Below are 26620 nucleotides of genomic sequence, written 5' to 3' on the forward strand. Positions count from 1 at the left end.
CGACCAGCGGCCGCACCCTTGCGGAGAAGGCCGGTGTCGGGCCCCGGCCCGCCCGGGGCACCGCCGAGACGCGGATGCGAGGGGACCCCGCGCCCCCTGAGCACAGCGCCCCGCTGCCGCCATTTTGCGGCCCGGCGCGCTGACATGTCGCGCGCCGTGCGTGGCGCCGCCCCCCGCGCCTGCGCCCCGCGCCCGCGGCGGCCGAGCCGGGGCAGCTGCTCAGCGCCGCGGCGGCGGCGGAGACAAAGCGCCGGGTAATGAATGGGACGGGCCCGCCCGGCCCTTCCTCTTAACTCCTTCGGGCCCGGCCGGGCGGCGGCAGCGGCGACCTCCGGTTTCCCCCGCGGTGGCCGCCCGGGGAGGTGAGTGGCACTGTTCCGGCACCGGGAGGGCGCCGGGCTGGGCGGTACGGCTCTCTGGTCCCGCACCCCCCCTCCCCCTCCCGTGCCCGCCACCGCCGCGTTTGGCCTCGGCGGCCTCGGTGCCTTGCGCGGCTCGGGACCTGCGTCCCGGGCCCGGCGGCGCCTTGTCCCTCCCGGGAACGCCCGCGGGACAGCGCCGCTAGGCCGGGGAGGGGGCGTGTGGCGGCGGGGTAGTGCAGGAAGCCGGGAACCAGGCCCGCGGTGCCGGCTCTATTGTCTGCGGGGCCCCGCAGGGGGCCCGGACGGCCCGGTGAACGGAGGTCGCCGGTGCCCGGGGGTTCGGTGTTGTCCCGGGCCGCCCGGCAGACCCCGCCGCCCCCCGCCCGAGGAGGGGTGCCCGCCGCGGCGCCGGGAGCGCCTCGAACCCCCGGGCTGTGCGCGGGCCGGGCCGGGCCGGGCCGGGGCGGCGGGACCCGGCGGCGCTCAGCGCCCGCGCCCACCTGGCGGGGCCGCAGGAGCCGGGCCCGCGGAGGGAGCGCTGACCATGTGGCCGCTGGTGTCCCGACCCAAGATGGCCCAGGCAGCCCCGGCGTGCAGAACCCGTTCCCCTCCTCAGGGTGCGAGCCCGGGACCGGAGACCGCCTCGGGTACGGGGTCCCGGGACGGGTGCCGGGACCGGAAAGCACGGGAATTCCTAAAAAGCCTTTCCCCCCCGAGAAACAGGACACGAGGTGGACAGGCGCCCGCCAGCGGCTTCGGCCGCGGTACGGGCACCGCGTCTGTGCTTGTGTGTGTGCGGTGAAGTTCCAGCCATCCCTCCTGGGCACAGTCGCTCAAGAATGGTGTCTCGGAAAAGTGCAGAATTTAGCTTTCATGCAGTGCTGCTCTCGTTTTCTGCTTGAGGCGTGGTAATTTTTGCTTAAAAATGTCTTTTGCAGAGTCTAGATCTACACTGAGACAGCTGCTGATGTTAGAGAGCTTGGGTTAGAATGCTTACTGGAGTTCTCAGGGTGTCCGATGCAGTTAAAGTTGTCTGCTGCATATACAGACTATTAGAAGTATAAAAACATGTATTATTGTACTGAAAGGTTGACGAGTCTTTTGCATTAATGGTGATTGTATTTATCATTGCTAAGTTTAGTAGAGTTAGGCTTTGCAGTGTAGAGACCTTTCTCTGTACTGCTTATGTGTTAGAAGCAGTCCTGTTTCTGGGGGTGGGTCCTTAGAGAAATTTCAGTAATTTAGCATGAGCTGTCATGCTACACCTATAACACTAAGCAAATAAAGTATTTCAAGCCCCCATAATGTGAATGTACTTTCCAGACTTTCTTTGCATGTTGTTGTCTTTATGGCCCACTATACATGTGTATCTGTTGCTTTTCAAGAGCATGAGCACAGCACTTTTCTTCTAAAGGTTATCTCCACTAATGCAGTGTTTCACTTTAAGAGCAGGCATGCACCCTTGAGAGGACATTAGTGGCTTACATACTGGGGGGAGTGAAGTCTGGAAGACTTTATCAACTATCCCCAAAATACTGTGCTGCTGCTGGGACGCCTGTGTTTGTGCAAATACTGGGCAAGGGCATTCTTGTTATTATTCACTATGGAGACTGGTTTTGCAGAGGAAAAAAATTTGTTCAAAACAAAATAAACTCTTTTGTGTATTTTAAGAATTTGGGTGCTGTCCACTAGGTATAAGACCAACAGGCAAGGTGCTGACAGTTTTTGTACAGTTGGATGTGTGTCTGCTTTGGTACTTTTATGTTGCTAGTACATTGCAGCTTTGACAGATGTTGAGGAATTTATTCCATAAGAGTTCTCCAGAGCAGTCAAATGTAAGAATTGATTGAGAATAAGTAAAATTAAGTATCTAAACTAAGCATCTCGGATAAAAGTTTTCTAAACATTTGTACTGTTACATAACAATAACTATTTTACTTCTTGTGGTGTAACACCCCCATCCTTGTGACTACTCTGCCTTCTTGGAAGCTCCTGGTGAGCCCTGACCAAGCCAGCTGAGTGGTGAAGTGTCCCTTGACTGTACCAGTTGGGCTGCAGGGCACTCCCTGATCACACCAGCAGCTCTGGCATGATGAAGGTGGGAAACAAAGGATAAGCAATTACCTCTTGTAGCCTTGGTAAACCATTTACCTGGCTGTAGCCCGAGTGGAACGGTACCATTGTTACTGCACTTTGGGGAGAAAAGCTCACTAGTTACTGACTGGATTTATGGTCGGGAAGGAGGGTTACTGATGGCCAAAGTCAGTCATCCTCTGTCCCTCTAAACAGCAATCCTAAGTGATGTTGTTTGGGCTTGCCTGGACCAGCACCTCCCAGAGCTCACAAACCCTTAAGTTTGTGGTACTCAAGCACTGTCAGTCCCTCTCCCTCCATCTAGGTGTTCCTCAAGATGCAACCATTGCCTGTTGAGAAATGCAAAGGGATTTGACATATTGTAGTGAATTCAAAAGGAATTTTTCATATTAGCCTTTACGTACATATAAATAGATGTATACACCATTTACCTCTGTGTATGTGAATTGATTGTGGTACCAATGTTAATATTTTGAATGCATAGTTAAGTCATTGTTATAGTTGTTGTGAAAATTATCAAACCACTTTGTAATTGTCAAAGTACTCAAGTATTAAGTGCTGCTAAATCCTTCTGCACCCTTATCTTTCCACCCCATATCCTTTGCAGTCTTACTGCTTTTGTGTAAATCATTCCAAATTGCTTCTTATTTGATCTTCCTTTGCATGCTTTAGTCTGTGTAGTAAGTAGTAGAGTGAACCTTGCCATTGAACTCTGTAAAGTTGCATTTTCACATATCTATATTAAACCCTGCTTTTGCCAGTACCTTTGAGTGTTTCTTTAAGCAGCCAAACCACTCATTGGTGAGGTCTGTATAAGGCACAATTGTAACAGGTACAGCATCCTCATTGATAATGTGAGAGGCAAAGTGTAGAACAGCAGAAGGCTGGACAGGTGATGAGCTTAGAGCAATGTTTGCTGTCTTTCTGTTACCTTGTCTGCTGCAGCCTCTCTATCTACTGCTTCCCCTTGCTATGGCTGATTTTGTACTGAGACAGTAAATGTTCAGAGCAAGAATCTGTGTGTGCAGAACAGCCAGTGTCACTGGTGGTTAGTGCAGAGGGGGTCTTCTTCAATAAGTATTAGCACATCACTAAGACTTATAACAGGGCCTTGGAAAATACAGGAGGGCAACAAAGTTTTATATGTTTTTTAAAACTGTCCATCCACTAAAGTAGAATATCCTATCAAATACTTTCAAAAACTGGGTATTACAGAAAGAAGTAGCCTTTGAGCCTGCTGGATCTTTCTGTCTGCTTCTCCCTTTTTCTTGGAATTTGTTGTCTTTTCGTTTTTAGACTCCTAAATACATTAACTTCTGAGAGATTTTTTTTTTCCTCTGAGGAAGTTTGAATTAAAGAATGTACATGTTGTATTTCCCAACAACTTGCTGCATGTTATTGCCATTCACAGTGAAGAATATTTACAGGGGGGGTTTGTAAATCCTGTTTTTTTGCAGTTTGCTTTTAATTTTAAAAGAGTTTAGTCTTCAAAGGGAGCATGTTTTGCTGTGTGGTTGCCCCTGTAATGAGCAGTTAAAATAATCAGCCGTATGTAAATAACATGATGATACATGTGTATTGGCTTAGTTTTATATAGAAAAGAATATTATAGATAGTTTAGTGGGGAATTTTGCACTGTATGGAGCAGTGTGTTTAACTCATTGTGACTGACATTTTTTCTGAAGCAGGGATGATCTTTGTATTTTAGTAGTATCAACATAAGTTAATGTAATTTACATAGAGCTACCTGTTGTAGTGTATACTTTCAAAACAGACTTCACAAAGAAAGAGATCTTATATGACAGAGGTGCCTTGTTTTCTGCACATCCTTGACTATTTTATTTTGTATTTGTTGTTGACATCCTCAGTACTGGTCAATTTACAGCTATGGAATTGTTTCATTTCAGCCAATTAGTGAAAAATTTATATGTAGCGTAATGGTAGCTTTATATGTGGCCTAATGGTAGCTTTCAAATGAAATCTACAGTTTAAAGCTCTCAGGTCAAGAAGTAAGAAAAACTGAAACTTTTTTCATAATTTTTTTGTGTGTTTGTTTGTTTGGTTGGGTTTGTTTCTTTGTTTGTTTGTTTGCTGAAGCAAAGGAATTCTGTCCCAAATTAGTGTGATATATAGTTTAATCATGGTAGTATTGGTTTAGGTTTGGGGTTGTGGTTTGGTTGTTTGGGTTTTTTTTTGTGATGAGATAGAACTCAATATGATTGGCTGTTAAAGCAACAACAGGGAAATAACTTGGCTTTTAAGGCCCTTCTTTTCATTCCAGTATGATGATTCAGGATACATAGTGATTTTTTTTTATATTGAAAAACATATTGGAAGGTGAGGTATGAGTATTTTCTATAGTCTAAGACTGGTTTCCAGTGGATGTTGACATAAGAAATATTATTATATTACTATAATCTTTATGTAAACTAACAACCTGTGTGCTCTCTTTAGCAATTACTGCGCGGTTGCGTCCTTTCCATCTCTCAGCTCTTTCCCTTCCCCCTTTGTTGTTTAAAGACATGTAGGGTTGGACAATCCCTTTCTGAAGGTTTAGAAGGTTACTAGTTTTTTTGTTACAGCTGTGTGAAAGGTTGTTGGATTTTTGGGGTTTTTTTCCTTTTCTTCTAGTTTGCATTCACTGGTGTCCTACAGATACGTTTTTCCTGTGATATGTTAAAGTAATTTTTGCAGTGACTGTTCAGAATTTCTGTATATTTAATATAAAAGCCAGTTCTGGGGTTTACTCATTAGCTTGAAAATCAAGGTTGAAAATAGAATTTTTAACAGTTAAACATTTTAGCAATACTTTTTTGCAATTATTTGCAAAATACATGGGACAAGATATTTAATAATGTATTTCTCTCATGTGACAATGATCAAAGAATTTGTGCCTGTTTTACTCCAAATAGGTTAAGTGGCTTTTCAGTAATTCTGCTTACCTGTTGCTGTAATTCTATATGCTGAATCAGTGTCTGCCTCTAAATAAAGTAATCTGTGATCCAGAAAAAAATTACTTTTTCTTTGTTATTCTTCTCACAAAAATAAGCAATCAAGAAAACCCAAACATTAATTTGAATTGAACAGAATGTATGGCTGGGCTTGAAACTATAGTCATCTTTAACAAATTAGAGAGGGGGAAAATGGAAGAGTTGAGGGGTTCTGGTATTTTTTAAAGACATCAAGGAGCATAGAGATGCATATTTGTACTTTATTTTGCCTGTAGTCTGATGGCTCTGGCACTTGCAAGGAATGTGGGAGAGGCAGGTTCCTTTCCCTGCTTTGCCTGAGGAGCTTAATCCACATCTGAGGAGAGTTCCCTAACTGCTCCGCTGAGCACCGTGCCCCTGGTGGGTCTGTGTCTCCCTGGCTGGCACCTTCCCCTCTGCATACATTATTTAAATGTTGCTGTAATAGGGATAGCTACAGGATCTCAACAGTCAAATTAGCCAGCAGCACAGCTCTGGAGGTGTTCAGTTGCTTAAGAGGCACTATAGGAGTGTTTTTAAGTAAAAAATGTCAGTAAGAGAAGTGACACCTAGTTCACTTCATAAGGCACACTAGGCCAGTCATCAGGACTGTTTGCCCTCTGAGAGGTGATCTCCTTCCTGAAGAAAAAAAACCCCTAAGTGTGGGTATATATATGCATGTGTGTGCGTATATTTATGTAGTGTTAAACATCTCAGTCTGGTTAAGAAGAGTAATCACTGTAATATCAGAGAGAATGCTTGTAGATTATGGATTTTCTAAGGTGGCAAAATGTTTTCTTGGTTTGTTGGGTTGGGTTTTTTTCAGTGTACTGGGTCCTCTGCACTATGGCACTCATGTCTGTACATTGATGAGATCAGTGGGACTGAAGTTGCAAAATTCAGAAAAGGTGTCCTGCAATAGACTGCTTTGGTCTGTTTAGTTGCTAAGTCAAAATACGTGATCTAATATGCTCCACTTGCAATCGCTCCTTTCTCATACGTGGGGAATGATAATCTTGTGTTGATTCTGTGCTATTGCATGTTGATTCATACACGTGGTTGGTGCAGTGTATAAGCAATATGTTTAGCTTAGGAAGAGAAGGTGCAACAAGGTGAATCCTGTAGTGCATGGAAAGGTGCCAGCAAGCTCCTTTGAAATCTTGCACGTAATGTAGACTCTGTTTCATTCAGCATAAGCATAAAAAATGGAGTAGTGCTAAAATAAATACAAAAATTTTACTTCTAAATTTTGTCTTAGCAATCATCTGAGGGGTTTTTATTATGTTTTTAATTTTTATTTTGCTTTGGAGCTCTAGAAGTGATAATGTCTCGTTTTTCTTGATAGCTGTGAGGGCTAGAGATTTGAAAAAAGGTGAGAGTCATGTAAGTGCAGCTCCTGGAGCCGTCACCTAAAGAGAAATTTGAAACATCCCATGAGTCGCCACTGTGACAGTTAATGTGTTTAAAAAATAATAAAAGTAATTACTTTCTTCTTTTCCTTAGATACAATCATCTCATTAAGTTTGAGTAGCAAGTATTTAACCTCAAATGAAGCCGCCTGCCTGCAGTGGAACAGATGTGTAAGTTTGTTTGTTTTTCTCAATAAACTAGTGAGCAGCTTGTTTGTTTTGAGTCTTGTATCATTATTTTTATTAATTTAAAGGAAGACAATGGAAAAAGGCAATGAATAATTGTATACTTGTGCAGTGACTTGTATGAAGCTTAATAATTCAGCAGGAGGTTTGTATGAGTGCCTGAGCCTTAAAAATTAAGTTTGGAAGCCTGGATATCTTTAGAATGGTACAGAAATAGTAACTATTTTATGATTTATGGGGCATCTCTTACTCTGTGGTATCAGCTGGCACATATACATCCTTACCCTGAATTACACCGTTTCAAAAGGAGAGATAACTTAGATGCTGCATTCATGCTGTACTCAAATTACCGGTGTCTTAATCGGATTTTGTCTTCACTGAGCAAGTTAGTTTTAATATTTTCTTCTAGGGATTTCATCTGAAAATATTAAAACATTATATATTCTGTTTGAGCTTCTGAATAAAGATTTTTTGGAAGCCTGAGATTCCTGAGTAAGATGCCATAAAGAAAAAATTGTCCTTATGAAGATAAGCATTTGTATGTGAAGTAACAGTAAATGTTGTTCTTGTATAGTGTTTCAGAACTTTGTTTTCATTTCTTATCGCATCCTCTCTGTGCCCTGAATAAAATAGTTCAATTTTTAAACCATATGTATTGTTGGTTAACATGCATGCAAGCAAGAGATGGACAAAATGTTTAAGATGGAGAAAATGTTGAGCTTGGAAGTCTTGTTGGGGTCATAGAATCAGAATAGGGGACCTCTAAAGACCACCTAGTCCAACCCCTTGCCATGAGAAGGGACATCTTCAGCTAGACCATATCACTCAGAGCCCCATACCCCAAGAGTGAGCTGAATATTCACTCTGGCCTTGAGTGTTGCCAGACATGGGGCATCTACTGCATCTCTGGAAAACCTGTTCCAGCATTTAACCACCCTCATTGTAAAAAATCTGTTTCTTATATCTAGTTTGACCCTAGTCTCTTTTCATTTGAAACCACACCCCTTTTTCTGTCATTATAGACCCTATTAAAAAGTTTGTCCACATCCTTCTTACAAATTCCTCTTCTTGAAAAGCTAGTCCAAAGTCTCGCTGGAGCTTTCTCTTTTGAACAACCCTAACACAGTCTTTCCCTGTAAGACTGTGGTCTCTGTAGGAAGAGAATATTAAAAGTATGATTTAGATTAATTCCTTGAAGGAAACTTTTCTTAGGGTGACACATACCTAAAAGAAGTGGGAGATTTTGTTACATACTGAATCTGCCTGTGGATTGTTCTTCATCAGTCCAAGCAAAAATGAGCTGCTAGTGCTTTCCAAACAGAGGAGAGCTGAAGAGCAGGAGAGAGTAGTTGTTTGTACCAGCCTCCCAGGCCAGTTTAAGACCACTGTAAAGAAATCTGACAAAAGGGACAATGTTTTTTTTCCAGAATATCCAAAAGTTCACTCTCCATGTAGTTAATGCTGTATTCTACTATACTCATCTCAAGGTCACTGAATGCATTGAGGGTTTCATTATATGATGTCAAGCACTGTAGTGTATTATACTTGAAGTGCCTTTCCATTGTGACTTTCAAGGTTAAATGCCTTCCATGAAAATAATCCACCTTAGTACTACCTGTCTAATGAAAATGAGTATCTGGTCTTTGTACCTCCAAGAACTATTTCTTCATTTATAGTCGTATATGAAATAATTGTTGACTGCAAGCTCAGTGTTCTGATAGATCCTTTCTTAATCTGTGATTTAAGCAGCACTCTCTTGACAGTGGGTACCCTAAAAACAGATACTTATCTAGAGCTGCAGTCTCCTAAGAACAAAGATTCTGCTGTTACCTTTTCTGTCAAAATTTTGAATTTTGGTAGGTCAGCAGTGTTACCTTTCTAAGTCCTCTAGCATCCACTGTAAGAATTCATCTTTCAGTGCATATGCTATACAGTAATTTTTATGTGCAGTTAGATCATTGAAGAAAATCTAATTGCTGGTTAAAGGGATCTAGTAGTGCTAGATGTGCCCTGGGAGAGAACAAAGCAGTGTGAACACTGCTGCCTGTTTGTCTCACACCCAACTACTGGCTCCTAGCTCACAACAATTTTTCTTAATATAAGAGTCAAGACTGCAAATCCCAGTGCTAAAATGTGGCATAGCTTGTGGCAATCATATAAACTTTGTGGTTTTTTTACTCTGTGGTTCCCCTTATTTATTCTTCATCAAAGGTGGAAGCATGATAAGCATGATATGGGAGCGTATGTACAGATGGGAAGAAAAAAAAAACCTGAAAGACAAGAATATAAAACTCATTTCTTGGGAGGTTGTCACTTGCTGTGACTTGCATTAATAGCTGCTGAAACAGTGGGAAGAGTGGCTCAGGAGCCAAACAGTGTGCAGATTGTGCTGTCAGCAGCAATCTTGCTTTGGTACTGGGAAACAGGAGAAATTGAGGTTTTGTTCATTTCCTTTTTTAGTGATTTTGAGTTGTCTTTGGTGGCTTACTAAACTGTGGGGAGACCATAATCCATTTCTGACAGGCAATACAATGATGCTCATAAAGAAGAGGAAGATTCCTCATCCTTTTCTCTAAATGTTTTTATTTCCTTTTTCTATTCCTCAGAAAAAATTAGGTTTATTAAAATAATTATAATAATGGAAATAAAGTGAATGAAAAGGGTTATCCATTTCTTTACCTTTTCTTGTACTAATAGTGTTGTGGATCCTGCTCTGAATAGGACACCCATGTAGATGTACTACGTAAAACTTACTTAAAAATCAAATTGCATTGCATTAATTAAAGTTTATGAACTGCACTGGTTAGAATAAGTACTACAAAAACTTTTATTCTTAATTTAAAATTTCTTGTATTTTTTGCTCCTTGAGTAAAACCTTATTTGGTCAAATTAAGATCTGTCTATGGCAGTAGGATGGTTCTTCTATAAATAATTTCTTTTGGGAGAAGAAGCTATTGGAGCTATTTATCTCCTTGGGGTGGAGAGTGTACTTCCTGCTAGTGCTCAGTGTGATGCTGCTGGAAACAGTGTTGGCTTCCCTTAGCTTGGTTGTCTGAGTCAGTTAAGTATTTGCAAAATCTCACCTTACCTTGAAGAAGACAAAGAGAATTTATCTCTGAAAGAGGTTAAAAGGACAATACCTCTTGTCATGGAGGCTAGGAACAGGCTGGCTGACAAGTGAATACAGAGGTGTGCACACTCATTTCTCCCTCCCTCCCTCTCCCCTGTTCCATGAATAGGAAGGTTTGTTTTGAGAGGGAGAGAGATCTGATAATTGGTTTTTTTAAACTGTGATTTCAGGTGAAACTGTCAGATGCTACTGATGAAGGTACACTTTACTTAGAAAATAGAGAATGACAAAAAATACTTGAGAGAAGCATAAGATGTTGTCCCCTATTGTGGGCATGTGCCTTATGCCTGCATGTGATATGGAAGCTTGGTTTTAAAGGTTACCTCTTGTTTTTTGTTACAGTTCTTGTAGTCATTGGCAGGATGGTGAAACTGAGTGTTTCTGAACTCTTAATTACCTTGGATAGTATTGTGAAAGTTGTTTTCTATTTTATTTAGTATATTTAGTAAAGGGATGTTCTTTTCCTTACTTCAGAAAAAATCTAGACATGCTTCTTCAGTTTATTACATGAGGAAGAAAGAAGGTACCCTCAGTTGCAAATGGTTTTCCAAAGGAATTTTTCTTTTCCATATTGAGTGTCTTCTGACTTGAAATAAAGTTTTGTGACAAAAGAAAGATTAAGGTTAGGTTTAAAAAAATCCCTCTGAAGTTCTGTTCATACTGTTCATAGTCTTGAAAATATGTTTTTGTGGTTTTGGGTACTATGAATTGCATTTTCTTTCTAACCTTCCTTTGAGTTCACAAGCATTCCAGAATATAAATGTTTTAATAGAAGCGTAGTATTATATCATGTTACACATATACAGATATTATTTATATAGATCATGGAAAGCCTCTCAATAGCACTGTTGAAACTATGTGAGGGCATAGAACTAATTGACATCAATGTGAGCACAGAATTTGGTTGATTGGTAGCTTTGAGAAGTTTTTAAAACAGATATCTTCAGACTTTAGCATGAAAATAAATTCTGCTGTATGGTAGTCTTAGCAGTTTAACAGTTCTGAATAGTTCCATTTTGTATATCAGAAAAATTATAGTTGTAACAGGTTAATGTAAGATATTCTGCAAAGGACTCAGTTTACATTCTGTGAGGTCTTTTTCTACTTTCTACTTACATGGATGTTTTCAGCAAGAGTTCCAAGAAAACTAACTACCCAAAACATGGTGTGTCTCTCCTACCTGGTTTTTTATGTTTTTCATCATCCTGTCTATTCAGCTTTCCTCTTCACAAGTGCCTCATTTCTTACTGTAATAATCCTTAAAGTGCTTGGAGTTTCAGTCTTACTGGATTTAAAGATGGATATTTAACAAAAATAAAACCTACAAAAGTGTATGGTTTTTATTGTGTTGCAAGCTAGGAAGGTAGAGTAGTCAGTAGAAAAATCACTTATCCTAATCCTGTCCCTTTTACTTGGTCAGCTGTGGGCTGCATGGGAAGAGAAAGAGAAGAGTCTAATGGGCTGGGCAGAGAATTGGTCACTTGGAGAGGAGAGTTGTTAGAGGAGCTTTGCTTTGAATTTTCTGATGCTTTTCTGAAAGCAGGCTGTGCTCTCTAGCAATGTGGAGTAAATCTTTAGTCTTTTGCCTTTCATTCTTTTCTGACTTACTTGTTGTTACTGCTGTTTTGGTTGTGTGCTTTTCCTGTTCTGTGGTAATACTGATGCATCTTTCCTACTCTGTTCTTACTTTTATCTTCTCTATTTTACCCTTGTGCTGTGTTACTGCAACCTTCATTTGTCTCCTGTCAGCCCCAAATTGTACAGCATGTGATACTAAAAGCAGCTTTGATGTCCTGCTCTAAAAATGCTCTAAACCAAACAATACATGCTTCAGCTGTGTAAAAAAACCCTTTTTTTTCCTTAAGAAAACCAGCTTATTTCTTGTAACATTAAGATTTTCCCCATCATATCAGCATATGATATTTGTCAAAATTATAAAGGATAAAAATATCAAAATAAATGTATAATTTGCTGTAACAACATTGAACTGATGAGTAAGGCTTGGGAAAATACTGCTTAAAGTTTTCATGAAACTATTGCTTAAAACATTGGCATTTTAACAAATGAAAGATCTGACATTTGGTAGGTGTGAACAATAGCTCAGAAACATATCCTGCAAGTATTGCATGCCTCATAATGACTAGTAACACTTCAACACTTGAGACAGTTTGGATCCTAGACAAATGTTGACATGATTTACTTAGTGTGATAGATCTGATTTTTATGAGTAATTTCTTAGTAGAAGCTGGGACAAATTATTAGCATGTGTAGAACCTGGGTGGTTTTTTTTTGTCCTTCATTACAGAGTGCTGCAATGGGAAGTTAGTAAAGGACATGAGAAGGAATATAGCCCCATTTGAGATCTGATGGTATTTTTAGTGCACTAAGGAAAAAAAATAGCAACAATTAAAGGCTTATCAGGTGGTTGTAGGTGTGAATAGTGCTACTAATTCCAGTGATACATAATGTTATGTGTGGTGGTAATGCAACATTCTTCTTAGTTTTCTTACTAAAAGTTTGGAGTAATATTGTTTTGACCAGGGTTATTGTTTTGTTGTTGTAGCTTTACATTTTTATTTTACTTTTAAGATAAATGCTGCTCAAAACTGTGTGGAATGGGGATTTCTGTGCTATGGGCTTTAACATGTTTAAGAGTGTTACTTAAGTCCAGGTGGTGGAGGATGATGCTTCAAATAGATATATGCTTAATACATTGGCAGATAAGTGATGAAGATTGATTTCTGCAGAAATAAGGTTGAGCTTTGGCTCAGTAACCTGTGTCAGACACCTGCTTTATTCTTACACATGCTGTGCAGTGAGCCTGCATCGCTGAGTCTGATAAAACGTTTGAGTACTGAGCTTGCTTACAAAACCCATTGAGCTGAATGGGAGCTTCAAAGTTTGTTAAAGAAGCCCTCCTGTGGGGTCACAGGGTGCAGGAAGGACCTCCATGCTTTCCAAACGCCTTCTCAGAGAGGAGCTGGGGTGTGGCTGGATCCGGTCTAGCCCCAGACTTTTCAACTGGTTTTGTCTAAAGGATCACAGAGGTGTAATTGAACCTTCGCACAACTTTGTCCTGCAGGATTAAAGATGGCAAACCATATATATTTATATAAACATATATGATGTATTATGATAATGATTAGATATAAATAATTTACAGAATTATTTCCTACACAGTGCAGGAACTGTAACAACTATTATAATATAGTGCACTATGAAGCAGCTGTACTGAAGCAGTTGTAACAAAGCTGGCAAAACAATTAAGTAGATTGATGTTACTCACCCATAACAATGACCTTGGGCAAATCTCTTTAGCTCAGCCTCAAGGAGTAAGAGGAGTAACCTAGAGGGATATTACCTGTTTAGGGGAAGAATCTCCATACATACACTCCAAGAAGTCTTATGTCAGAAAACCCTGCATTAAAAATTGGGACTGAGCTTTTATATTATAAAGTGACTGATGATGGTAAGATGTCAGGTCAGAAGTTTCCATCTGTGTCAGCTCAGCAGCTTTGGACAAGTTATCAGTAGTATCACTTGTTTGTTCGTTTATCCAGGAACAGATCTACCACACCTTCATCTCACTATCAGGATGTTTAGCTTTGGGACTGATGAGTCAGGCTGGTTTCAGCGTTATTCAACACCAAAAGCAGCATGGTGGTCCCTTCTTCATTTACCACTTGTAGGTTTGCAAAGGGCATTGTTCAAGTTGGTTCACAACATTCCAGGCTGAGCATCCTGCTCTACACCACTAAACAGGGATACCAGAACTGTCAGCCCAGTCTAAATAACATACATGCTAACTTGAACATCCTTATTTCTATCACACTTTAATTAATGTGAAATGTATAATATTGTATAATAGTAATGTGCTATATTTTAAAAGCATTATCTCAATTCTTTTAAGAAGTTTTATGACTGAGGATATGCGAGTGTAAGAACTGAATAAAGAACTGGATCTTCTTTTTTTAAATAAATATTGCTTTAAAAAATATATCTTCATTTCCACTTTGTCTCTGTTCCAAAGTGTTTTTTTTTAATTATGTTAATTTGGAAATCATATTGTTTGTCTTCAGTTTTACCATTGTCATGAATTAATCTCAACCTTTTACACACTGGAGTATGAGCCAGTGTAGTTTTGTGCAGGCAGAGCTGGCATGCACACTGGGTTGCAAGATGATGTAGAGTTTGAGTCGTGATACTGGTACAAAGCTGGATCTTTTAGTTTTTAATCTTTTCTGAGGTTTCAGGGACTATTTGAAAATTATTAGTAAACAGCATCCCATTGACTTCCCATGTTTACAGCAACAAGAGAAGAAAACAGCTGTACAAATAAAGACATCTTTCAAGAGTAAGAAGCTAAATTTGAGGAGTTTGAGTTTGTCCAGTGTTTTCTGTGTGCTGGTTTCATTTTAACTCAACACTGTCCGTTTAACAATAGTCAAATTACTAAAGTTTTCACTTCTGAGCTGTTACCTTCTTGAAGTATTATAAATTTAGAGGTGGTGGGGAAAATAGAAAACATAGAGAAGAGTCCACTAAACTAGAAAAGTATAACTTTGCCCTAGCAGATCTGTTTTACTGCTTAAAATAATTTGTGCTCACCATAAAATTATTTGATGTTTTGTGGGGCAAGGGGCAGGAGGCAAGAAAAAGGGGAATATTTAGATTTAGTGTCTATTTTTATCTTTTCAGTCTCTGCTTCAGCTAAATTCCTCCATTTGTAATTAGAGTACTCAGAGTGTGATGGTGACTGTTATACACCTTGTTTTTTTTCTCTGCCTGCAATGACTGACTTAGGCCCCAGCTTACACCAAGCCCTGAGTTTTCCAGTAGCATGAAGGGACATGAGCGATCTTTATACCTCAGCAAATCAGAGGTCTCTGAGTTGTGTCCTGACAAGTAGCATGAGTGCACGGGGGAGCTCACAGAAGACTGTTCATGTCAACAAGGAGCAGTGTTCAATTGTGGTGATGCTGTTTCCACACTTCATTCCTTTGAGTCCAGATGGAGCATTTGGGGTTGTGGATGTGAGAGATTGTTTTACAAGTTAGAGAGGAAACCTTTGTAAAACCACAACAGTTACTGCCTTTCAGGTGACTTAAAAGTAATGCTTTTCTCTTCCAGCAGTTCTCTACAAATCATGCTTCCCATGAAGTCCAGAATGACTTGTGTCTTCTATTAAGCCTGGCTTTCTGTACTTTATTCAAGATTAAACCGTTGCATGCCTCTACTTCATGCTTGTACATCTGTGCCAATTCCTGTGAGCTTCTGTGAGCCTTGAGACTAGGACCCACCTTGTTTCAGTGTGACTGACATGCCAGTTTTGCGTTTCTAATTCTGCATTTTTAATGATCAGTATCTTGCAAATCTCTCTAGTTTCATACACGTGAGCTTGTACTGATGTTTTATCATAGGAAATTTCTATAGATAAAATGCACTGGTTTTAGTTTTCCTTCTTCAAGGGACTTAAAACTTTGAAAAGCAGTAAGGTTCATCTGGACTAGAAATTTATACGAATATATTCTGCTGATTTGTTTATGATTTTGGATGTGTATTCTCTGGATTCTTGAGGGGTTTTTTTGTGTGTGTGTTTCTGTTTTGTTTCATTATTTTGCTTTAGCAAATATTCCTTTATTAGCAAAGTACCTACCATTGCACTTGAAGCAAATAATTTCTTAAAGTATGTATTTCTTATTGCTTGTATTGCTTGATCTGAGGTATTTCTAATGATGCTTGTACATTTCCAAAAATAAACAAGATTAATGCTATTATAAAACTGACATCCATTTGTGCAAATTACTGTTAATGAGTTTTTATGTAGATCTTATGCTCAAAATCTGTCACTACTTTTGATTTTTTTTTCAAACTAGTAAATGCTTTTAGTTGCACTGTCTTCACATTTCACATCTTTTTTGAAAAAAACTGTCCTTGCATTTTGCAAGTGTGTCTTTGTATTTACACTACATGCTCTTCAATAATAATGTAAGTTTTTTTTTTGTTTTAAACAATTTTTTCTAGACCATTATTTCCATCAAGATTCTGTGATATAATCAAGTTCATGATTATTGCCTGACTATTCAATCTAAAATGGTTTGAAACTTACAGGCCACTCTCTGCTTTACAAAAAATAATCAGCTTATGGTTGGGTGTTCTTGCATAGTTTTCATACTTCTCCGTGTGTTAACGTATGTCTCTGCAATTCTGAAACAGTGTTTCACTTTTTGCCTCCTTCCTTCAGCAGTGATTTCTTCTGGTCATGGCAGTTTGTTGTGGCACTTGGAATCAGTCACATTCTCCAGACATTTCTTGTCAACCACTGCACGCTTTCAGTAATCTCATTTTGAATGGAAAATCCTATAAAATGTTGTGTAGGCTTCTTACCACAGCAAACTGCTGCTCAGGAGCTAATAGTCCAGTGTAGTGCATTTGAGTAGATAGTTGTTCTTTAGTTGTGTTTATTTTCTTTGAAGATTGTTTTGTTGCAGGGTGTCTCTGTATCTCATTGTGGAGGTTTGAAAAGCATAAATCACTTTGAGCTGACTGCCTATAGCTTTTTGTACCCTTGAAAACATTTTCCTTCTTGAATATCCTGTTTGTTTAGCAGCAGTCCTTAATTTTGAGTAGCTTGGGTCCGAGTGTAAATAAGCTATGTAAATGTGGTCATAATCAAATTCATACTTCCTTCTAGGTGACTATAAAATTTTAAAACATCCTTTTTTGTTTCTTATTAAAACAGACTGACTCTCTGAATAGAGTTGGCATGGGAGGAGGAGATGAAAAACATCCTTATGTTTCTGACCCTTAGTATTCTGGGGACTGTATTCTAAAGAATCTTTCAGTTGGACATGCAAGGGTGTTTGAAGGGAAGGAGCTTTACTGAATTTTACATGATGTAACACCATAACAGAATCAGAGAATGATGGGGGTTGGAAGGCACCTCTGGAGGTAATCTACTCCAACTTCCCTGCTAAAGCAGGTTCAGCTGGAGCAGGCTGGACAAGATCTTTGTCCAGTCTGGTTTTGAATATCTCCATAGGAGCCTCCACAACCTCTCTGGGCAGCCACTTCCAATGCTCTGTCACTGTCAAAAGAAAAGTTTTTCGTTGTTTTCAGATGGTCCCTGCTGTGTTTCAGGTTGGTTCTAGTTAGGTTTCCTCTAACCAGGCTGCTCTGCTGATTGCAGCCCTCTGAGTTCTGCCATTTGGCCAGTTCTCAAAGCAAAAAAAAAATAATTCTTAGTTGTTTGAAAGAAAATGGAAAATAAATACATTCAGAATCTTCTAAGGGGCATTCAGCTTTGGGGATTTCCCAGGAAGTGATTGTCTCCTCTAATCTCAGCTATTTCTGTTTATTTCTAGAAGGCAGCAACAAGGTCGAGAAAAATACATACTATGTAGCCAGAGACTAATAACAGCCATAGAGTGGACAGGATATAAATAGTTTTTTCTTGTCTTACATTCAGTCATAAGTACACTAAAATAGTGTAACTGACCACCATCTGTAAGTGCTTTTTAACACTGCTAATAGCATAACTCTGTTAACAGCCTGCAGGCATTTTCACAGCTAAGCATATATATAGAAATAACATGTAGCTGCAAAGGGAGACCTAGGTTTAATTGCACAAAGGAGGACAAAAACCATGTGAATCAACAATTCAAGCAGTAAAAATTGCAATCAGAAACCAAGGATACAGAATAATGAGGAAAGATTTCTGGTGGACCAAGAACAATTTTTTGTCCTAAAGAAATGAAGATAATAGGGTCAGGAGCAAATGAGATTGCTTCCCACATTTTTTTGGTGGAGGAGAGTATGACTATTAAAAAGACACAGTGACAGCAAGGAGACATACAGAAGAAAGAAGTCTATCGCCGTTGTTCCTGCTTCAGAGTCCCAACAGCTCCCTCACCTCAGTAAATAACACTGTCAAAGACCACAGCCATCAGTATTTAACTACATGGCATCAGCTCAGTGGTATTGTGTACTCAAAGCTAATTTAGGATAAGGTGATTAGGGCCTAAGTGCTTGAATATGTAGTGATAATGGCTGATAATGATTAAGAACTTAACCACCGGCAATGTGTTGTTAATGAATGTCAATCTAGTTACGCTTGGTTATAAAGTTTGCAACTGGTGTTATTTATCAGGTTTTCAGATCTTCCCATCACAGCTACTTTAAGCTTCACTGTGTTAAGCAGTAACTGCTTATCAGGACAGGGACAGTTAAATCGGTTCTGCAGATTTTTCTGTTTAAAGCCTAGAATTGGTTTTTCGTTGTTAAGAAATTACAGGAATCACAGGATAAAGATGTGATTACCTGTTTTGAGCAAAGAAATTGCACACAGCTTCATTAGAACCCAATGCCAGTGGATATATACATTTATTTTGTGTGTATCTAGCTAGAAATCTGTCATGTCCTTATTGTAACTTGGCACTCCATGCATAATTTATGTTCTGTAAGCTCTGCATCAAGCCACTTGCTTTCTATTCTGTGATCTTAAGTCACAACATCTTATTATATTTTCTTGCTTTTCCTGTTTGCAGTACAAGCTCCAAATTCACAGATTAGATCAAAGTAAAGATGAAACAAAAAAATCATCTTGAATTGATTGCTGTTTTAAAAAGTTGACTGTTACACTCTGTCTCTTGTCCCAGATCCACATACGTCCCATATCATCAGTATGTGCGTGATCACTAATTTCTGTTTCATTCAATTTTATGTTGAGTCATGTAAATTTAGTCTGGCTGCCAGAATTGTTCTCTGATGTGATTTCACAAGCCAAGGGAAAGTCCTGTGTAATGTAAATTTCTTGTAGAAATCTAAGGTTTTTCTTCAAGTCTTTCCCTTCATTATTTTTCATGCTCAACCCTCATGTCTTTTGGTACTGAGAACAGATTTTTTTTTTTTTCCCCTGAGAATAAGAAAGAAAGGCACAAGTACTAAAACTCGCACAGAAAGAAAAGCAGAATTGCTCCCTACCTGTTAGCGTGTTCTGACTGCTTCATCTCCCTTCTCTTAAAACAGCTGCAGTAAGACCATTGCCCCTCCTTTTCCCTGCCCCTTCCCTTGCACTGGAAAAAAAAAGGAAGTTATCACAATGATAGGCTTTCCATACATCAGAAATCCACAGAAAGTGAATGTTTCTAGTTTCTCTTGCTAACAAACTTCAGAGAAAAATTAGTTAAAATAGGTTACAAAGCTAACATGACATTGATCTTGATACAGGGGGGGAAATGTCAGTGTGAAAAACAGCCTTTTTAATGTGTTTTGTGGCTGTGGCTCATTTTACCATTGCTGAAATCATAGAATATGCTGATTTGGAAGGGACCCATGAGGATTATCAAGTCCAACTCCTAGCCCTACACAAGACACCCCAAGAATCACCCCAATTCTGCCTGTGTCTTAGGAACACATAAAAGTTGTGGAAAATGTTTAAAATAATTTAAAATTCTGTTTTGGCTTCAGCTGTGGAGACAGACTTCCATAAAATTTAGTTTGCAAAAATTGCAGTGCGTAGTGTAGCATCACCAATGTAATGGCCAGAAATGTTTGTTATCTTGAATGAAGGCATCAATAGCTGCATTAATGACACAGAAGAATAAATGAGAAAGGGTTTGGCAACATTTAAAATTCTAATATAGTTCAGTGCAAAACAAAGTGACTGATAAATGCAGACAGCTTCTTCATATTTGTGAGGGACTACTCTGTTCCAGTTTTTGAGGCAGCTGTTGCCCCTTTGTATGCAACTTTATATGCAAAAACCTACTCTTTGTACTGGAATTGGTAGTGAATAATGTTTACTCACAACTGAAATTAGCTGTCTTGTTGTAAAGGGGCTTTCTAGTGCAACCTTTGGGCATGTGAGGGACTTGAGCTGGCAGTGCAGCACGAGGCACCAGCATATGCAGCTCTGTGTGTCTGCTTCTGAGTGATGTTGCTACACTTTTGGAAGACCTCTGTCTGTATGGCGTTTATACCGCTTGGTTGTCCTAAATTAAACTTTTCAGTTTTTAATCAGGAAACTTTAAAAGGAGCTTGTGTCTATAGCATATTGTTGTCTGGCAGTGTTATGGCATGAACACAAATGCGTGACTATAGTCAGAAGCAGAGTGATTAGTGTGACAATGCTGAACAACCTTATAGAAGTTACTTGTTTTCTTTTTAAAGACTGCTGTCAGTAATGGTGGGCTCACATGTACAGGACTGTGATACCACATTTGAATTTAAGGACATATTTCTGTGTTAGTGTAATTAAATGCCTGCTTGTGTTCATATATATCAGTAGATATAGACACCTATGCAGTATTTGGGTTTAGATGCGTGTGTACTTTGGTATATGTGTGCGTGCAGTGGTTGAATGATGATGTAGGATAGGCACAGGTATGTGTGAGCAAATATGAAAGTGATGCTTGGACTCTCTTTGTCCAAGGTGAACCAAAGCTGCATATGTAGACACATATTTTCCCACAATAAATGTATCGAATAAATGTTGGGCTTTTTCCTTTTTTTTTTCAATAGTACATTGAATTGTTTTTATCTCAAAAGAGAAGAAAAATCAAAACATGCAGAATACCTAGTGCCTGCTTTAATGTCACTTTTACTGTAGTTCTTTAATGTGCCTTAGTCAACTTTGTCTTCTGATTTTTTTTTTTTTTTTTTTGTAGATGGTGTGAAAGAATCTCAGTTGCCCAATCAAGATGAACAGAATGGCTTTCTTCAACAAGAAAATAGAACATCCATTTTTAGGATTATATCTACAACATGAAGCATTTAGCAGTAGCTGTCTTTGAGAACATTCATCTATGACCTGAAATGTCCTGATCCTGGGAAAAAAAATGGGATTCCATTAATTAAGTCTATAATTTTTAAATGCATTTTCATCACTAATTATATTTGCTTATGCACAACATGGAATTCATAAACTAGAGATTATTTTAACATATGCACACATTTTGTTTTACATTCAGTATACAAGATACATAATTTTAATCAAATTTTAAATAATCTTTTAAATTATCTATATTTATTAATAAATGAAGTCTTGGCAAGAATTTGTCATCCATGGACATGAGTAAAGCAGATTGCCCCGGAATGGATGATACTTTTGTATTGGGTAAAATCAATAACTTGAAAGTAGAGCAAGAAGACAACAGCATTAACTGTACTCTTGAAAGAACGGATATAAAGACAGAACAAGATGATTTCAAACATGCAGACAGTAGTGATGAACAGGAAGACAAAGAAAAGAACTTCATTACAAACAACTCTGGCAAATATTTGTCTACAGAAAATGAAGATGATTATGGATCTCTTTTTTCTCAGTATAGTAATACGCTGTATGATGTAGCAATGGAAGCTGTGACACAAAGCCTCCTTTCTAGCAGAAACATAAGCTCCAGAAAAAAGTCACCTGCTTGGAACCATTTTTTTATATCTCCTAGAGATAGCACTAAAGCAATATGTATGTACTGTATGAAAGAATTTAGCAGGGGTAAAAATGAAAAGGACCTGAGTACAAGTTGTCTCATGAGACACGTGAGGAGAGCACATCCCACTGTACTAATTCAAGAAAATGGAACTATGCCAGGTATATCTTCCTTTTCTTCATCTACATTATTGCTGCCACCTCAGTCTGCAGATGTTGGAGATCTGAGTTCTATGTTATCCCCCATAAAACTGGTCAAGAAAATGGCTTCTAAAATACCATCTCCAGATCGAATAATTGAGGAATCTGTTTCTATTGTTTCTTCTGAAGAAATATCAGACCTCTCAGTCTCTGAAAAGTGCAGCAAAGAAGAAGCCATGGTTGGTTCATCTCCACAGCAAGCCAACAACCAATATGATGACACTGTTGAGAATGTAGCAGAAAAAACAGTTGTAATTCCAAAGAGTGCATCAGGTTCTAGAAGGAGATCCGCTGTCTGGAAACACTTCTATTTGTCACCTCTAGATAATTCTAAAGCTGTTTGCATCCACTGCATGAATGAATTCAGTAGAGGAAAAAATGGAAAAGACCTAGGAACGAGTTGTTTAATAAGACACATGTGGAGAGCCCATCGTTCCATTGTCCTGCAAGAGAATGGAGGTGGTACCAGCATACCACCTCTCTACACTGCACCACCTACTCTCTTGCCTTCTTTACTACCATCAGACAGTGATCTGAATTCTATGTCATCCTCTCCTGGAAAACTAATGAAAGAACCAACTTCTGTTTCCTCTTCTCCAGACAGAATCTCCGAGGACATCCATACTAATCTCACTTCTGGAGATACTCTAGTGGAAGACTCAATGCTGTCATCTTCTGATGATATAGGGGAAGTCTCCTTTGTTTCATCTCCTGAAAAACAGTGTGAGGGATTAGGTCCACTAATATTTGAACCTACTGCTGTGTTTCAGCAAAATAAAAGGATTATGAAAAGGCTTAAGTCAGAAGTCTGGCACCACTTTTCACTCTCACCTGCAGACAGTCTAAAAGCAGTATGTAGATACTGCAGTTGTATGATAAGTCGTGGTAAGAAAGGAGATGTGGGCACAAGCTGCTTAATGAGACACCTATATAGACGCCATCCTGATGTAATCGGAAACCAAAAGAGCTTTCTCGATGTGAGTTTGGCAAATTCACCTTATGCCACCTTGGCTTCTGCAGAATGTTCATCCTCAAAGTTGACTGACTTGCCTACAATGGTTACACATGATAATCAAATTATATTTCCTGTTAATAGTAAGAAGACCTCAAAACTGTGGAATCACTTTTCAATTTGTTCTGCAGATTCAACAAAAGTAATATGTACACACTGTGGACGTATAATAAGTAGGGGGAAAAAGCCAACAAACCTAGGCACGAGTTGCCTTCTAAGACATTTGCAGCGGTTCCATAACAATGTATTGAAAACTGATGTCCCAGAGCCAGTGTTATCCTCATCTACGGATAATCACATGCCACTCCGCACAGAATTACTAGCATCTTCAAATTTTGACGAAACCAATGAAAAGTTTTGTGACTCTCATCCAGTTGCCAAAAAAATCACAAGTCTTGTAGCCGAAATGATTGCACTTGACCTTCAGCCATATTCTTTTGTAGACAACATTGGCTTTAACAGGCTGCTTGAATATTTGCAACCTCAGTATTCTTTACCTTCTCCATCTTACTTTTCTAGGACAGCAATTCCAGATATGTATGATAACGTAAAACAAATAATTATTTCACATCTTAAAGAAGCTGAAAGTGGAGTGATCCATTTTACATCTGGAATATGGATGAGCAACCAAACACGAGAATATCTAACCCTGACTGCTCACTGGGTAACATTTGAGTCTTCATTTCGACCACAGTGTGAGGATTACCATTGTTCAGCGCTATTAAATGTATCACAGATCGACTGCGACTACAATGGAATCAGTATTCAAAAGCAGCTAGAATACTGGTGGGAAACGTGGATTACTTCAAGTGGACTTCAGATTGGGATTACTGTTACTGATAATCAGAGCATAGAGAAAACTTTAAATGAAGGTGATCACTCAAGTGTACAATGTTTTAGTCACACTGTTAATGTAATTGTAAATGAGGCTATTAAAAGCCAGAGAATGGTTCAGAATTTGCTTAGTATTGCAAGGAAGATCTGTGAACGCGTCCATCGGTCAGCAAAAGCAAAAGAGAAGTTAGCTGAGCTGCAAAAAGAGTATGAGTTGCCTCAGCATCAGCTAATACAAGATGTTCCATCCAAGTGGAATACATCATTCCATATGCTTGAACGCCTTATTGAACAGAAAAGAGCAATTGATGAAATGTCAATAGAGTGCAGCTTCCGGGAGCTGATAAGCTGTGATCAGTGGGAAGTCATGCAGTCAGTGTGTCACGCTCTCAAACCTTTCGAAGCTGCAAGTAGGGAGATGAGTACACACATGTCTACTCTAAGCCAAGTGATTCCAATGATTCATATACTTAACAGGAAAATAGAAATGCTTTTTGAGGAAACTATGGGCATAGATACTATGCTGAAATCTTTGAAAGAAGCTATGGTGAGCAGATTGTCCTCCACACTTCATGATCCAAGGTACATTTTTGCTACACTTCTGGATCCCCGGTATAAAACATCGTTATTTACAGAAGAGGAGGCTGAACAATATAAACAAGACTTAATCAGGGAGCTGGAAATAATGAGTTCTACCTCAGATGATGATAAACCTGTTTCCAATGGATGTGATATAGGTTCACCATCTACAAATTCTTATGGGGAAGATAATCTCTGGTCACTCATGGGTGACATGAAGAAAACAAAAGACCTGAAAGAGAGAGCAAAGTTACCAGAGGAAATGGTGCTTTCTTATTTGGAGGAAGAAGTGCTTGAGCATAACTGTGATCCTCTAACTTACTGGAACTTTAAAAAGTCATCTTGGCCAGTACTGTCAAAATTGGCTGTCAGGTTCTTGGGTTGTCCACCTAGCATTGTTCCTTCAGAGAGATTGTTCAATACATCCAATGAAAGCAACAACTTTAGTCAGTCAAGGTTAATGATTGAACACTTCGAAAAGCTTATCTTTTTGAAAGTGAATCTTCCTTTAATATACTTCCAGTATTGAAACTAATGAACAAACTGCTAGACTAAATCTATTGTTGCTCACTGGATATTAATATCTATAACTTGGATTTTTAAATTGCTCCAGTAGGGGCCATGTATGACATCTAATCAGTGACTATAATTCCAAATTTTAGATTCATTTTTTTCAGCTTTCAATATGTCTACATGTGCCTTATTCATAGTACTTCAGGCCAGATATTGTATATATGTTTTTTAAAAGTTCACACTAGAGATAGCCTGTCTCGTCAAATTATACAAAATTATGTAGGTTTTAATCCATAATTGTAAATGAACTTTTAAAAGCTCAGTCATTTGTTTTAATAGAATGGCAAAAAAAAAAAAAGAAAAAAAAAGATGTAAACAGTTCTATTCTGTAGTTTTTTATTCAATTATTATGTAAAAACCATAAACCAGGTACTGTATTTTAGTTGAACATTGCTTTAATTGCAAGAAAACAGGTTTTGTAGTTGTCAAAAGAAAGCTGTACGTGAAAGATGGGGTTCAAGCTGTCTTTTTATCATACGATGTTTTTAACTGCAAGCCCTAAAGTACTTAAAGGATTAAGAAGAGTTATTGAGGAAGATGTGTTTACAGGAGACTGTTGACTTAATATCTGAAAATAAATCTTAAATTTAACATGAGATGGAAAGTCACTTATACAGCACTCGGTAGTAAAACTTCCCATTCTGGGTTCTCCTGTTCAGGCTTTACATTTTAAGTGAATTACAGAAATATTCTGGGTATTTATAAAAGGTCTTTGGAAGTTCTCTCAAAGTTTGTGAATTAATGCTTGTTATTTAATGCTGTGTACAAAAAAGGCAAGAAACTTACCAGGAAGACTCTAAATGTCATTCTGAAGCCTTTTCTAATCTTTAGTGCATCAAAACTATAAGGTCCCTATTGTAAAAATTGAGCCCTTACTCCTAATGTAATTTCAATTGTGTAGAACAGCCTTTCTTAAAGCTCTTAGTACAGAAATAACTGATCTTCTGGTTTTCAGTAATAGCCTTATGGATATGGTGCACTGCTTAGAACTTTATGTAGTAGGGTTGATTCCTGACTGTTGTGTCCATCAGGCAAGTGGGATATAAAGCCCTTAAAGCTTCAAATAAGGTGGAAAAAATAGCCAGCATTTTAATTTGAAAGGAACATTCTCCTTAGTTTTTCTCTAGAAAGACTTATCTTTTAATTTCAGTTTTCATTGAATACATTTTTGGGAAACAAGTCATCATTTGCCTATGACCTTTTAGAAAAGTTGTAGCTTTGTTAAAATACTCTACCTATGCCTAATCTAATTTTGCATTTACTATGTTTTAGTGTATTTATAAATGGTGAACTCAGTTTCTGAAATTAAACATTTTATTTGCAATTTTCCAGTGGTAGTCAACACTGCCTTTTATTTTCAGATGGATTTAAGACTAAATTGACTAAAAATTAATTCAAACAATTGTAATCATAAATATACCACAGAACAAGCTATTTGAAAAGACAGGTTTTCCATTCAGCTCTTTGGACTTGAGCCTGGATTCTGCTTCTTTTCATTTTCCAAAACTGTTTTAACTTCAGGAACATTGGTTGAATTACTTCCCAAGTGGCTCTGGTTTCCATGTGTTGTTTCTCTAAACATTTTACAGTTTCAGGTATTTCAAGTGTTATTCCATCATGTTATGTTTATATCTATACAATTTAAGTAAATGACTACATAGTGCACTTGGGAAAGACTAATACTGCTTTTTTCCCTGCAGTATTTTAAAAGATAATGTTTACTTCTATCAACAGCCAGCATCTCTTTGTTCTTCTAGAGTTGAATGAGAACAGCACACATTTTTCCTGCAGTAATAAAACAATTTGGTCTAGTTTATATGTAGCTGGAAGTAGGTGAGTTTGA

The 26620-nt window shown here is 38.8% G+C and overlaps 1 protein-coding gene across 1 annotated transcript; it reads left to right on the plus strand.

Moving 5' to 3' along the window:
* The first annotated feature begins 258 nt into the window (after nt 1-258).
* Nucleotides 259-25291, plus strand: ZBED4 (zinc finger BED-type containing 4). The gene is made up of 3 exons (XM_054273288.1): nt 259-362; nt 6929-7005; nt 20818-25291. The coding sequence occupies exon 3, from the start codon at nt 21215-21217 to the stop codon at nt 24731-24733; it is 3519 nt and encodes a 1172-aa protein (XP_054129263.1). The 5' UTR covers nt 259-362; nt 6929-7005; nt 20818-21214; the 3' UTR covers nt 24734-25291.
* Nucleotides 25292-26620: the final 1329 nt, after the last annotated feature.

The sequence above is a fragment of the Melozone crissalis genome, unplaced genomic scaffold (assembly GCF_028551555.1).
Source record: "Melozone crissalis strain CALT ecotype California unplaced genomic scaffold, PUWL_Pcris_2 ptg000004l_1, whole genome shotgun sequence".
NCBI lineage: Eukaryota > Metazoa > Chordata > Aves > Passeriformes > Passerellidae > Melozone > Melozone crissalis.